The 14047-nt window shown below is 42.0% G+C and overlaps 1 protein-coding gene across 2 annotated transcripts in view; it reads right to left on the minus strand.

Moving 5' to 3' along the window:
- Nucleotides 1-14047, minus strand: part of mtmr10 (myotubularin related protein 10) — a 35838-nt gene that overhangs the window by 8369 nt on the left and 13422 nt on the right. For both annotated transcript variants that reach the window (XM_072552758.1, XM_072552757.1), the window contains exons 5-14: nucleotides 12213-12355; nucleotides 10211-10301; nucleotides 7812-7962; nucleotides 7501-7588; nucleotides 6754-6842; nucleotides 5441-5571; nucleotides 4553-4622; nucleotides 2381-2451; nucleotides 1585-1757; nucleotides 1015-1185 (exon numbers count right to left, since the gene is read on the minus strand). In XM_072552758.1, the coding sequence (XP_072408859.1) occupies nucleotides 1015-1185; nucleotides 1585-1757; nucleotides 2381-2451; nucleotides 4553-4622; nucleotides 5441-5571; nucleotides 6754-6842; nucleotides 7501-7588; nucleotides 7812-7962; nucleotides 10211-10301; nucleotides 12213-12355 (1178 nt within the window). The remainder of the gene's footprint in view (nucleotides 1-1014; nucleotides 1186-1584; nucleotides 1758-2380; nucleotides 2452-4552; nucleotides 4623-5440; nucleotides 5572-6753; nucleotides 6843-7500; nucleotides 7589-7811; nucleotides 7963-10210; nucleotides 10302-12212; nucleotides 12356-14047) is intronic.

Consider the following 14047-nt stretch of genomic DNA (forward strand, 5'->3'; position numbering starts at 1 on the left):
TCATTCCTAGTCGGTCTTAAATCCTACACACATGCTAACCTGCTGCTTAACTTTCTACTTGACTCCATACTCCCTGTTGCTTTCCTATTATACTACTTCTTACACCTATTATTCACCATGAAACTCCTGCCTTTGACTTTTCAAAATGCAAGACCTCACCCTTACCTATATTAAAGTCCATTTGCCATTTCTCAGCCCATGTCCCCAGCAGATTAAGGCCCTGCTGCAATTTCTGAGAACCTTCCTCACTGCCCATGATACCTCCTATATTACTGTCATCTGCAAACTTACTATTCATGCCTTACACATTTTCATCCAAATCATTGATATAGATAATGAACAGCAATGGGCCCAGCACCGACCCAAGGCAGTTCACTAGTCACAGGCCTCCAAGTCCAATAAGGATTCTTCCATTACCACCCTCTGCCTCCTACCATCAAGCCAATTTGCCAGCTCCCCCTGGATTCCATGCGTTCTAACCTTCCAGAGCAGCCTACCATGTGGAATCATATCAAAGGCCTTACTGAAATCCACATAAACTAGGTCTACTGCCCTGCCTTCATCAACCTTCCTGGTTACTTCAAAAAATTCTTAAATTTGTGAGGCATGATCCCACTCTCAAAGTCATGATGACTACGCCTAATCAAACCTGTCTTTCCAAACGTATATATATCTTCGAATCTTTTCAAGTAACTAACCTACCACAGACGTTAGGCTACTGGTCTATAGTTCCCACATTTTCCTTTGCAGCCTTTCTTGAATAAGAGCACAACATTCACTACCCTCCAGTTTTCCGGGACTAATGGCTAATGATGCAAAAATATCAGCCAGGGCCCCGATAATGTCTTCTCTAACCTCTTGAGGAGGAAACTGCAACCCAATAATCGGCAACTTGAGAAGGGAACTGCCCTCCAACAGCCAGCAATTTGAGTAGAGGTCAATCTGTACCCTAACAGTCAGAAATTTGAGGAGAGGAAAAACTGTAGCTAAACAGTTAGCAACTTGTGCACCCACCTGACTTTGTTGCATCTGCTGATATGGGCTGTTGAAAAGGAACGTGCCAAACAAGGGAATCCGCAAGCTATCATATAAGACAGTCAGATAGGTTTCAGTGAATTCAAATGCAGCTGGAAATTGTTGCAGTAGCTGCCAAACACAGTCCAGGAACAGCAGGAACAGGGGAGACTGGAGTACATAGTAAAACAGTCTTAGCTTGAATACATCCATATCTAAATTAAGACATCATAGCAAACGGTCTCACTCCCAATATTCAAATGGTACAGGCATGTTTCTTTACAGCAACAATAATCTCAAAGAGCAACCAAAAGAATCAGCAGAATTTTTAAACAGTATCAGCAAAATGTTAAGGCAGCTAGAGAGTTTCCCATATGAAGCCACATTAAAATTCAACCCACGACTTAAAATGTAATTATTGACAATGGCAGAAGATTAAAGCCGCTGAAACTACAAAATGGTTGATTAGTTTGCAAGCTGACCAACTCCCACAGCTTTACTGCACTATGCCATATCACTAACTGAAAGTTCTAATTTTAAAGTAACAAGTGAGTGCAAGGTAATCCTCACCTCATGTTTCTCAGAATCTCCAAGATGGTTACAACGATCCAAAAAGCGGTAACCAGCCACAACCCATTCCTTCTGGATTAGGCTTTGAAATCCCAGTATGGTGCGAAAATGAGGATCCAACATCACCTGCATTATTGAGGCTATCACACAGTTCAGATCTCTTCCTTCCTCCTCTGATGAATAAACACACAGTCAACATCCACTGAAATGCAGCTGTGAATTCAGAGCAGCTGAGAGAACACATGCAGCTTCTTTCACAGGATTCAAATACTTAGTTAATCCTTTTTGCTGGTAGATCCAATTTCCACCTCTAAGACAAGTGTTAGGAAGAGTGGATCATTCAGCTTCTCCAACCTGCTCTGACATTCAATATGATCACGGCTGATGTGGCTCTGGCCTCAACTCCACTTTCCTGATTATACCAATAAGCCCACAGATCTCTTGTTGACCTAAAATCTCTCTAACTTGGTCTTGAATATATTCATTGATCCTGCTCCCATTTGTCTCTGGGGAAGGAAATTCCACAGACCAATGACCGTCAAAAAGAATCTCAGCCTTAATTCCTTAACTTTTAAACTTTACCCCAGATTTTAGATTCACCAGTTACTTAAGCAACCTACCAAATTGCAGTTACCCAATGGCAGGCTACACCGGAGAGTTAAGTTGCTTCCTCCTTTACTACAAAATATGGAATACCAGAATCTGCAGAAACTGAACACTGCATTGCATTCAGGATAAGGCTTGCACTAACACAGCAAACATTTCTCATTAATAGCTTGAAAAAGTTAATACTCACCATGAATGATGACAGAAATATTCTCACTATACATCCACTGTGCAAGTTCTGCAGAGTGTTTTAAGAACAGTCTATGAAGAGAGAAAGAAAACATTAAGTGAGCACTCAAAACAAGTATTTCCATTTATTCTTTCTCTCCTTCCATTCCTGACAATATTTAACTACAATTAATATGATTCTATGGGTTCCTGTCTGTGCTGTACCACAGCTTCCATGGCACAATAGGATTCTGAAAGGACTTCACAGGGTAAATGCTGAAAGGATGTTTCTCCTCATAGGAAAGTTTAGGACCAGAGGGTATAGTCACAGAATAAACGGCAGCAATTTAAAGTTGAGACAAGAAATTTGTTCTCTCAGAAGGTTAGGATCTTTGGAATTCCTCGCCACTGAGAGCTGTGGGGGCAGAGTTCTATCGTACATTTAAGGCTAAAATAGATATTAATCAGTAGGGAATTGATAGTTATGGAGAAAGGTCAGGAAAATGGACATGAGGAATGTCAATCAGCCATCTTTGGAATTCAACTGAGACATTATGAGCAAAGTGGACAATGGGGACCCAGTTGATGTGGTGTTCCTAGATTTCCAAAAGGCCTTCGACAAGGTGCCGCACAAGAGGCAGCTGCATAAGGATGCATGGCGTTAGGGGTAAAGTATTGGCATTGACAGAGGATTGGTTGACTAACAGGAAACAAAGAGTAGAGATAAATTAATGCTATTCTGGTTGGCAGTGACTCGTGGTGTGCCTCAGGAATCGGTGTTGGGACCGCCATTATTTACAATTTATGTAGAAGATTCGGAGTGAGGGACCATGTGTAGTGTGTCAAAATTTGCAGATGATACTAAGATGAGTGGCAAAGTGTGCAGAGGACTTTGAAACTTTGCAGAGAAATATAGATACATTGAGTGAGTGGGCAAAGGTCTGGCAGATGGAATACAATCTTAATAAATGTGAAGTCATCAATTTTGGTAGGATTAATAGTAAAAAGGGCTACTACTTGAATGGTAAACAGTTGTAGAATGCTACGATGAGGGGGGCCTGGGTGTCCTTGTGCATGAATCTCAGATTGGTCTGCAGGTACAACAGGTAATTAGGAAGGCAAATAGAATTTTGTCCTTCATTGTGAAAGGGATTGAGTTTAAAAACAGGGAGGTTATGTTGCAGCTGTACAGGGTGCTAGTGAGGCCATAGCTGAAGTACTGCATGCAGTTTTGGCCCCCTTACTTGAGAAAGGATTACTGGCACTAGAGGGGGTTCACTAAATTGATTCGAGAATGGAGGGGGTTGGCTTATGAGAAACTAAGTAGACTGGGATTACATTCACTGGAATTCAGAAGATGGGGGGGCGGGGGGGGGGGAATCTTATAGAAACATATAAAATTATGTAGGGAGTAGATAAGATAAAAGTAGAGAGAATGTTTCCACTGGCAGGTGAAGTTCGGACAAGAGGGCATAGCCTCAAGATTAGAGGGAGCAGATTTAGGACTGAATTGAGAAGGAACTTCACCCAGAAGGTTGCTAATCTAGGGAATTCCCTGCCCAGTGAAGCATTTGATGCTACTTCAGTAAACGTTTTTAAAGGTAAGGTAGATATTTTTTGAACAATAAAGGAATTAAGGGACATGGTGAGAGTGCAGGTAAGTGGATCTGAGTCAATGAAAAGATCAGCCATGATCTTATTGAATGGCAGAGCAGGCTCGAAGGGCCAGACAGCCTCCTCCTACTCCTCGCTCTTATGTTCTTATCCTATTGAATTGTAGAGCGCACCTTACAGCCAAACAGCCTACTCCTATTCCTATTTCTTAGTTTTATTAGCAAAGGTTCCATTAGACACCTACCCCTCACCAGGGTCCAGTCGCTGACGACACTGACTCGTGAAGGGGTACAGGTTCTGCATGCATAAACCCGAGCAATGCTTATGAGTACTGTGGATGCTGACTTGTGCTAGAATCTGAATGCCATATGCAGGGATGTAGAGCTAAGCTAGAGTTCAGCCATGATCTAACTACAAAGCTAAATGGCCTTACGTGCAGAAGGCTTCAAGATGTGCAAAACCTGGAGCAGTAAAAAAAAATCTCAGGTGTTCAAAACTGAACTGCAGCCCTTCACTAACATGACTAGAGAAACCGGAAATATCCTCATGTAGGGTTCCTCTTCTTGCACCAAGTTCCTACCTGATATACTCTAGCCACCGGGTGTTTTCCAATAAGGACAGCCACTTCTCATCTGTTTCTTCAAATAAATCTACAGTGAGGCAGATTACATTCACGTGATTATTTGCTACTTAATTCAAAAGGTTGATGACTCTTGCAAATGTTTGGAAGGAAGGTGTTTTCTGGTAAATGAAACTGCTAGTATCTAACTTAGTTCTACAATGAAGCTCAACGTGCAGTCACTGCATCAAATAATCAGCTCACTCTCAAAGTCAATAAAATTGTTGTCCTTTTACAAGATCGGAGTGGCAGGAGGGGAACGGAGTTAAGAGATAGGTAGAAGAAATAAAGTAAGACTACACAGCCATAGTGAGAGGACTAGATAAGTTGATCAAAGGGTTGGTCACAATACTCAGGTTTTGTGGAAGTCTTTTAAAGATGGGAAAGTTTTTTGAGTGAGGGGGAGCAAAGAGTTCAGAAAGGATGAGAAAAAGTTTAAGGAGGGTAGAGCTTGGGGAGAAAAAAAATAGAAAAACACAGGGTCAGCCTAAACTGGAACTGGTCAGAGACACAATGTGGTGGGGGGAGAAGAGAGAGAAAGCGAGAGCGAGAGCGAGACAGAGACAGAGACAGAGAGAGAGCGAGAGAGAGCAAGAGAGAACAAGAGAGAAAAATGCATCTGCCTACACCAGTTCAGGGCTCAACAGAAATATTCATCTGTTATTGCCTAACTTCCCTAAACCAGTCAGTCAGTGAAGCAGTGCCACACCAATACGGAAACTAAGGGAAATGCAAACAAATTCCCTGCTCCAAACACAATCACACAAAAGTATAAAGTCTTACCAAACTTGGTCAGTAAAGCACACACAAGTAATAAACAATATTGGAAAGTCCTGAATCGCACCTCACCATTAATGCACAGTTGCTTGAGTCTCATCAATGCTGCCTGCACCTCTGATATATTTGGCAAGCTCTTATCCAAATCAGATTTAAATACTTCACTCTTGTCTGGATGACTCTGTGCTATTGCCTTGAGGATCCTATTTAAAGGGAAAATAGTTAAGCAGGTAGCACTCTGCTCAAGACAGACAAAATGCATTTATTTTCCAAGCAGTAGACATTTCTGCTACATTCCAACGATAATGTTGCCGACTTTGCTAACACATAAGCAGCAAAAATACTGCCATCCCAGCGAGAACCAGCACCCATAGGAATGGTGCCCCAGTGACAGCCAGCACCTGCTGGGAAAGGCAATGGCCTAGCGGTATTATCATTAGAATTTTGTGGCCGCACGGTGGCTCAGTGGTTAGCACTGCTACCTCATAGCACCAGGATCCCAGGTTCAATTCCAGCCTCGGGTGACTTTATGTGTGGAGTTTGCACATTCTCCCTATATCTGCCTGGGTTTCCTCCGGGTGCTCCGGTTTCCTCCCACACTCTAAAGATGCAGGTCAGGTGAACTGGCCATGCTAAGTTGCCCATAGTGTTAGGTGCATTAGTTAGAGGGGAAATGGGTTTGGGTGGGTTACTCTTCAGACGGTCAGTGTGGACTGGTTGGGCTGAAGGGCCTGTTTCTGCACTGCAGGGAATCTAATCTAAACTGTGTCCCACCACGAGTCAGTGTCGGCTATCTGTACATTGACTTAACTATGTACATAACAAAAAAAAATTGCAAAAGCATACTAAAACCTAAAATCTATGAAACTTTGACTCAGTTCTGAGGAACAGTGCTTGAAACTGAAGCAAATGAGCATGCATAAGTTCAGGAAAACCCAATGAAGAAGTGGACATCGTGGTTATTGCTGACCTGTTTGAAATAATTGATTCATGTTGAAAAGATGATTAGGGGTTTAGATAGGGTTGACAGTGAGAACCTTTTTCCGTGTATGGAGTCAGCTGTTACTAGGGAACACCGCTTTAAATTAAGGGGAGGTTGGTATAGGACAGATGTTAGGGGTAGATTTTTTACTCAGCGGGTTGTGAGTTCATGGAATGCCCTGCCAGTATCAGTGGTGGACTCTCCCTCTTTATGGTCATTTAAGCGGGCATTGGACAAGCATATGGAGGTTATTGGGCTAGTGTAGGTTAGGTAGGCTTCGGTCGGCGCAACATCGAGGGCCGAAGGGCCTGTACTGCGCTGTATTTTTCTATGTTCTATGTTCTATGTAAAATTAATCATCTGTGCTGTTCTGCGGGTATAGAGAGAATTATTGTCTTCTTACCTTGTGTTGTGTTTTCTCAGCTTTGGCCCGGGTTTAATGTTGGCCATCCTCACCAGGGAACTGCCAGTCCAGTGATGCCAGCACCACATCTGCAAATAATTAGACAAAACCAAACTTTTCAAGTCAATCACAATTCTACTCGTTCAAACATGCATCACTCACAAACTGTATTCATTACATAAACAATAAACTGTGCTCGTCATATGCAAAGTTCTCCTGCTTTAATAAAGGTTTGACAATTCAGTTACTTTACAAACTGAAGAGGAGCTATTTATTTGGATTTAAATTACAGGCCTCACACGTGTAGTAGCACTGAGAGAAAAACATTTTCAATTGAGGATAATAAAACAAAGATGAAGAAGGGTCGCCAGACTCGAAACGTTAACTTTGTTTTCTTCCCAAAGATGATGCCAGATCTGCTAGCAATTTCTGTTTTTGTTTCAGATCTTCATTCCAGATCTTCCCTCCACCTCTCCCTAGACACTTCCCATGGACCAAGTGCCTGCATCAAAGTACATTTTGTCAGAACAATCGCCATATTTCAGATCAGAATTTTCTGACTGAATTTTCCAAATCTTATTAACCTCTCAGACTGATCAATACACATTAACCTGCAGTATAAATACTGTTTGAAGGAGCTCACTCCTTAACATGTTGTACTGTGCTCCATACTCTCCTTCAAACTGGAGATCTGGATGCTACTGTAAAACAAAGGCTTGTTGAATTAAAAATGCAATAAGCACCCACCGGGATTCGGTCACCGTTGAAAGAAGGAACCAACTGTTTCAAGTCTTCATCCGCCAGAGAAGAGGGTACAACAAAGTACTCTGGAAGGCTATAAACACAACTGAATTAACATAATAGCATGGTTCGCAAAGCATATGCTTCTTTCAACTCTACAATGAGAACAATAAAGGAAATAACCCGGATTATCACCCATTCTCCCTGACGCCCAGCTTCTTATTAAATCATGCTCTTTAAATCACACTGAAATACAATCACATTACACATTGACACACTTCTCCATGTTACAGTCCATGTTTTTTAAGTTTGCCTACCTCGTGGAAGTGGCATAGTGCTCATTGACAGAACAAACTCTCCACTCCGATGCCCCTGTCCGCTTTATCTCCCTATCCCAGTCAGAATAGGCTTTAAACAGTGAGGTCTGCAATCCATCCAATTCCAAGTCTGTTCCATTGACCTTGTTAACTAAGAGAAGACGATCATGGCTTAGAGACTTTTACATCAGAGACAGGAATCTGTAACTTTAATCAAGCATTGATACTAGATCAAGCTATTCCCCAACCATACATAGCAGCTTTACAAAAAAATTCTTCTCATGATAAGAGAGTTGCTCTTTTGTTGCAGTTCCTATGCTGACCACATTTTGAAGTATAAGGCACAAATTTAGCATCAGTGCTGGGAAACCATTGGAAAACATTCTGAGGGACAGAAATTTTAATCTCAATTTAGAGGGGCAAGAATTAATCAAGGAGAATCAGCATGGCTTTGAGAGGGGGCGATCATGCCCAACAGGTTTGGTTGAGTTTATTGAGGTAACTGGATGTGTGAATGACAGTATTGCAGTGGATGTCATCTATATAGACTATGGCAGACCATAGATGAAGACAGCATCCCAGTGGAGATGAAGAGCACGAGATTTCTTCGTGTACACCTGGTGCAGAATCTCACCTGGACCCTCAACACCAGCTCCATAGACGAGAAAGCAATGAGCATCTCTACTTTCTATGCAAGCTGAGGAAAGCCCACCTCCCACCCCCAATCCTCACCACATTCTACAAAGGGTTCATTGGTAGTACCCTCAGCTGCTGCACCACTGCCTGGTTCGGGAACTGCACCATCTTGGATTGGAAGACCCTACAACGGAGTGTGAGATGATCATCGGGGTCTCTCTTTCTGCCCCCTTACATTCTGGCCACATGCTGAATCTGAAAGGCTAAGAGCATTGTGGAAGACCCCACATAACCCTCACTCAAACTCTTTTCCCTCCTGCCATCTGGCAGAAGATACCAGAGCACTCAGTCTCTCATGGCCAGACTGCGCAACAGTTTCTTCCTGCAAGCCATCAGGCTCCTTAACACAGTATTAATCGGACTCTTTCCCATCTGAAATTCATTGCATGACTTCGAATTGCTGCTGGAAAAGTGTTTATTATTTATCATTCTTCTATTACAGTGTAACTTGTGTGTTTTGCACTTCTTATGCACTTTATGCCATGTAGGAGTGTGTAGTTTGTGCTGTTCACATAACACCTATGGTCTTGAAAGAACGCTGTCGCATTTTACTGTATTAGTTGTATATGACAAATAAAAAGCTACTCTACTCTAATGCTTTTGACAAGGTTCTACATAACAGACTAGTCAAGGCGGCAAAAGCCCATAGCATTTAACAAAATTTGCAAATTGAATCAAAATTGGTTTACTGAGTGTAGGCCAAATGGTGTTTTTGTGACTGGTAGCCTGAGTCCAGTGTTATGGACCAGTGCCAGGGATTTGGTGCCAAGTCCTTTGCTGTCTTGTAGTATACACAAATGATCTGGTCATGAATGTGAGGGGTTTGATCAGTCAGTTTGCAATGCCACAAAAAATTAGTAATGTGGTAAACAGCAAACTGGAAAGCCTTGAAGTAAAGGATGTTATTGACTGACTGGTCAGATGGACTGAAGAGTCAAATGGAATTTAATCATGAAAAGTGTGAAGTGGTGTATTTTGGAGAACTAACAGACAAAGAATATATGTTGAATGGTAGGATCACAGGAAAGGATCAGAAGGACATTAGTGTGCATGCCCATTGATTCTTGAAAGTGGCAGGACAAGTGGATAAGATGGTTAAGGAGGCATATAGTAAACTTGCCTTTGTCAGACAAGGCACTGAGCAGGTAAGTAATGAAGAAACTGTATGCAATGTGTGTGGCATTGTTATCCATTTTGAGGTGTACAAAACAATGAGGCTCATAAATAGGGAAAAGGTTTTCCCCTCAGTAGAGGGTCAATTACCTAGAAGGCATGGGTTTAACATTATGGCCTAGAGGTCTGGAGAGGATTTAAAGGAAAAATGTATCAAGGCAGAAACAAAAATTTTTACATGATTGCTTGATATACTATAACATAAAAGGCGATGGTATAGGGAACCGGGACTAGAGGGGATGGGGGTTTGTTGACCATCACAGACATTCTGCCAAAAGGCGTTTTTCAATGGTCTAAGACTAAGACTCATTACAGCGCCTGACCTGCACAGCTCAGTTGCTCACTGCACTTCCCATAACAGGCTGGGAAAAGGGTTTGGGGAAACTTTGCATACTCAGCAAATGGAATTGTTGCCAAATACAATCTACTTGATATAAGATGAGATTCACTGAAGTAGTTAGACTAACTGAGGGCAAACTACATCAAAACAGTACAATGTCTGCAATGCACTGGCATTCCCACTGCCTTACCTGAATTCTGACATTTTTCCCTGGCATATGCAAACCCAAACAGCAGCTGGAGATCTTTAGGCTGAGAGTAATGTGCAATCACAAGGCAGATCTGGAACAAAAGAGGAATCCAAAGTTAAGTCCGCAGAAACTGAACCTCTTTCTCACCAACAGCACAGCTATATGGAAAGAGCTTCACAATCTGGCCTAAACCCTCTCCAACCATCACAATTATAACTCCAACATCATCATTCAAAGGAGCTTAGATGTTAGAGAAAACAATAAGCTGCAAAAAGCGTGTCCTCTAGGTTTCATCAGGATCTAGCTTCATTCTCCTCCTGGTGTAATAACATTTCTAACTCACAATAAGTTCTATCCATCAATCACACCTCTGCTTGCCCTACCTAATACCCTTATCCCATCCAGCAGCAAATTAAATTTAAAATTCTCATCCTTCGCTTCAAAACCCTCCATACCATCAACCCTTCCTATCTTAGCAGTTCCCTCCAGCCCCAAGCCTCCCAGATCTTTGTGCTCATCAACTTTAGACTTTGCACATTCCTAATTTAAACTGTGCCATGACTGATGCTTTGCATGCAGCTGCCCAAATCCTAAGCTCTGGAATTCCCTCCATAAAACTCATCACTTCTCTCCCTATCTTTAAGACGTTTCTTTTAAAACTTACTATTTTTAAACAAACCTTTTGTCACCTGGCCTCCTACTTCCTTGTGGTTCAGAGATCAAACTCTTTCAGATAATCCAGTAAAATATTTTATGATATCTAACCACATTAAAAGGTGCTCTAGAAGTTAATTGTTGCAGATGTCAGAACACCCAGCATCCAAGATAGATGGCACCTTACCACTAGTAGACTGATACAGAACAGAAATAGACTCTCAATGTCAAGTTAACATTCCATTCTTTTGCAGTTAACCCTCAAAACTTGGTATTTAATATCAGTGCAATCCCTCCTCCTTCAAAATATGCAGACAAAATCATACAGCACAGGAAGAAGCCATTCAGTCCATTATAGTGATAGTGGCTCTACGGTAAAGTTAGTTCTCAGACCATAATCACATGGCAATCCAGTTTGGTAATTTTATGGAATACAAGGCATTTTAGGTAGAATAGTGTTGAGAAAAATAAACAGTAGAGGCAGTGCTCCCAGTTAGAGGAGTGCACTCAACATTCCCACTGGCCAGGGGCAGGATTTCAGTTTTGAATTATATATTCCAACACACCAACTGAAAATAACTGAGCTGCTAAAGAATGACTCATGCTTAGTGGTAACCGATCAGCTGCCCTTCACCATCCAATGATGCTACCTCTTGCAGGGAGTCTCAGGTACCTCATTCCAGTAGCCACTGGACAGTTAGCAACAACATGACATTCACTCAGGGGACAGAGAGGCCTAATCCTACCATAACCTAATGTACAATTTTCAGCAGGGATCACAGAACAGTAATGACAATCCTAACTAATTCTACTTTCTTCCCCTCTCACCCATACTTTGAAAACTAAGGAAGCCCCTGCTTCGCGGTTCTGCAGGTTTTTGAAAGTTACATTTCCATAATCATCCAGCAAATGCCTTGCTTAGCAATGTTCAGCAAACACGAAAGAAAAGCTAATATTTCAGTATGTGTTTTCATCCACTTTGACCACCTTCTCTACAAATGCAGTCACGATGAAGAAAGGTCAATTAGTCACAGCCTGCAAGTAAACAGTTAAAAGTGAACACGAGAATGGAGGCCTCCCGTCACAGTAGCAATTCCTGACATGCACAAAGAGCTTTTTATGTACAGCACATGACCACTCCTCCACTCCTCCAAGCTCTTTCAGTTTTATTGTACATACAATACAATCACTGCCATTCATCAAGAGAACAGCTACACATCTCAGACTGGAGAGCCCTGTCTTGACTGGCAGGTCTCCATTTTCATTCTTGTCAATTACTTCATCTACTCGGCTTGTACAATCACTACCCAAGGCCACACAGTGCCCATCACACCCAGGTACTATTCACCTTTCTGGCTGATTCTGGAACAGACTCATCAAAACGGAAGCGAATGATACGGAAATCCTTGCAGTAGATGATCAGCTCAGTAGGTTTAAACTTCAGGCGCTGATTAGGCCCCAAAACCTTCCTCTTTTTCCTCTCATCATTCACTGGATGAAGAAAAGGTGGGATGTTAAACGCACAGGTGGTTAGAGCCAACTCCACTGAACCCCTCTTTCAAAGACAGACAGGTCAAGTGAAAAATACATGACCCATACCTGCAACTTTATATAGCCTACGTTTTTGAAGAAAAGCAACAAGCAGCAGCTCCTCTGAGAATGTACAGACTTCATTCAATGTCTGCAGTTGTCTTTTCCATTTAAGAGCATGCAAGTTTCCAAAAGCATATAAATTGCCAAAGTACATTTATTGTACTTAAATTTAGTTAAAACCTATATTTATTTCATACTTCACAATTCTTAACCTGATTCTATTTAGTACCAACACATTGTGTATACAACAGCACAAAGGGTGGAAGATCATGACTTACAATACAGGCTAACATCAAGGACCAAAGCAGCCTTGGAGAAGAGGGAAATCTGGAGCAACAGTCTTGGTAAGACCATGCTTGGGCTTTCAAAGGCTGTGGACTTTGAGCGAAAAGGAGACTGGGGAAGGTGAGACACGAGAAGTGAGTGCGATGTTAAAAAGCTGCACAATGAAGCCTTCTTTTAACATAGAAAGGAAGGTGAGGAACAGTATATGGAAAACAGCTGTTTAAGAGGCTGAAAAGGGTATGCAAATGCAGATGGAGCAATGTAATTGTGAGGAAAAAACCTGGAAGCATGATAGAGTTCTAAAAGTGACACCAATTATAAGGATGAGATTAAAAAGACCTGCATTCCCTCCACAGCTGATAGTAATTCACTGGCCTGCAGGGCACTGAGCCCCAGATCCTAAAGTTCCAAGACCCCATTCCTCCTGGGCAAACCTGCACTTGAAGGATTTTAGTTTATTCATTCGAGAGAAAAGAGTATTCTGCTTTGGCTAACATTTATTGCTAATCCCTAACTGCCCTGAAAAGTTGGTGATTTGCTGCCTCTTGAACCACTGCAGTGTTTGGCATTTAGGGACCCCAGGGTGTTTTAAGGGAGGGAGTTTTGGGGCTTGGACCCAGTGTCACTTAAGAACAAGGATATATTTCCAAATCAGGATTGCTGTGAGACTTTAAAAGGGGAATTTGCAGGTGCTGGAGTTGCCATGGATCTGCTGCTCTCGTCTGTCTAGGTGGCAGATTTGGAAGGAGCCTGAGTAGGTTACTGCATTATATCTTCAAGGTGCTACACACTGCTGCTGTGCATCACTCGGGGATGTGATGCCAATCAAGTGGTCGTTTTGACCTGGTTGGTGTAAAGCTTCAAGTTTTGTTGCAGCTGCACTCATCCATGAGAGAGAATGCCATCAAACTCACGACTTGTCTTGGAGATGAGATAAGTCAGGTGGTGAGTTACTTGCTGGAAAATGTCTTGTCTCTGTCCTGTTGTTGTAGCCAGAATGTTATGTGATGACTATCCCTGTTCAGTTTCTGGTCAATAGTATGTTGATAGTGGGGGATTTAGTCATGGTAATACAATTCAATGTTAAGGGGTGATGGTTAGATTCTCTCTTGTTGGAAATGATAATTTCCAGGCATTTGTGTGTTGCAAATGTTACTTACCACTTATTAGCTTTAACCGAGATATTGTCCAGGTTTTGCTACATATGGTAAAGGACTGCATCAGTATCTGAGGAATCAAGACTAGTGCTAAACTTTGTGCAATCATCAGCAAACATCCCATACTTCTGACCTTATGATGGAGGGA

Source organism: Chiloscyllium punctatum, chromosome 33 (genome assembly GCF_047496795.1).
Source record: "Chiloscyllium punctatum isolate Juve2018m chromosome 33, sChiPun1.3, whole genome shotgun sequence".
Taxonomy (NCBI): Eukaryota; Metazoa; Chordata; class Chondrichthyes; order Orectolobiformes; family Hemiscylliidae; genus Chiloscyllium; species Chiloscyllium punctatum.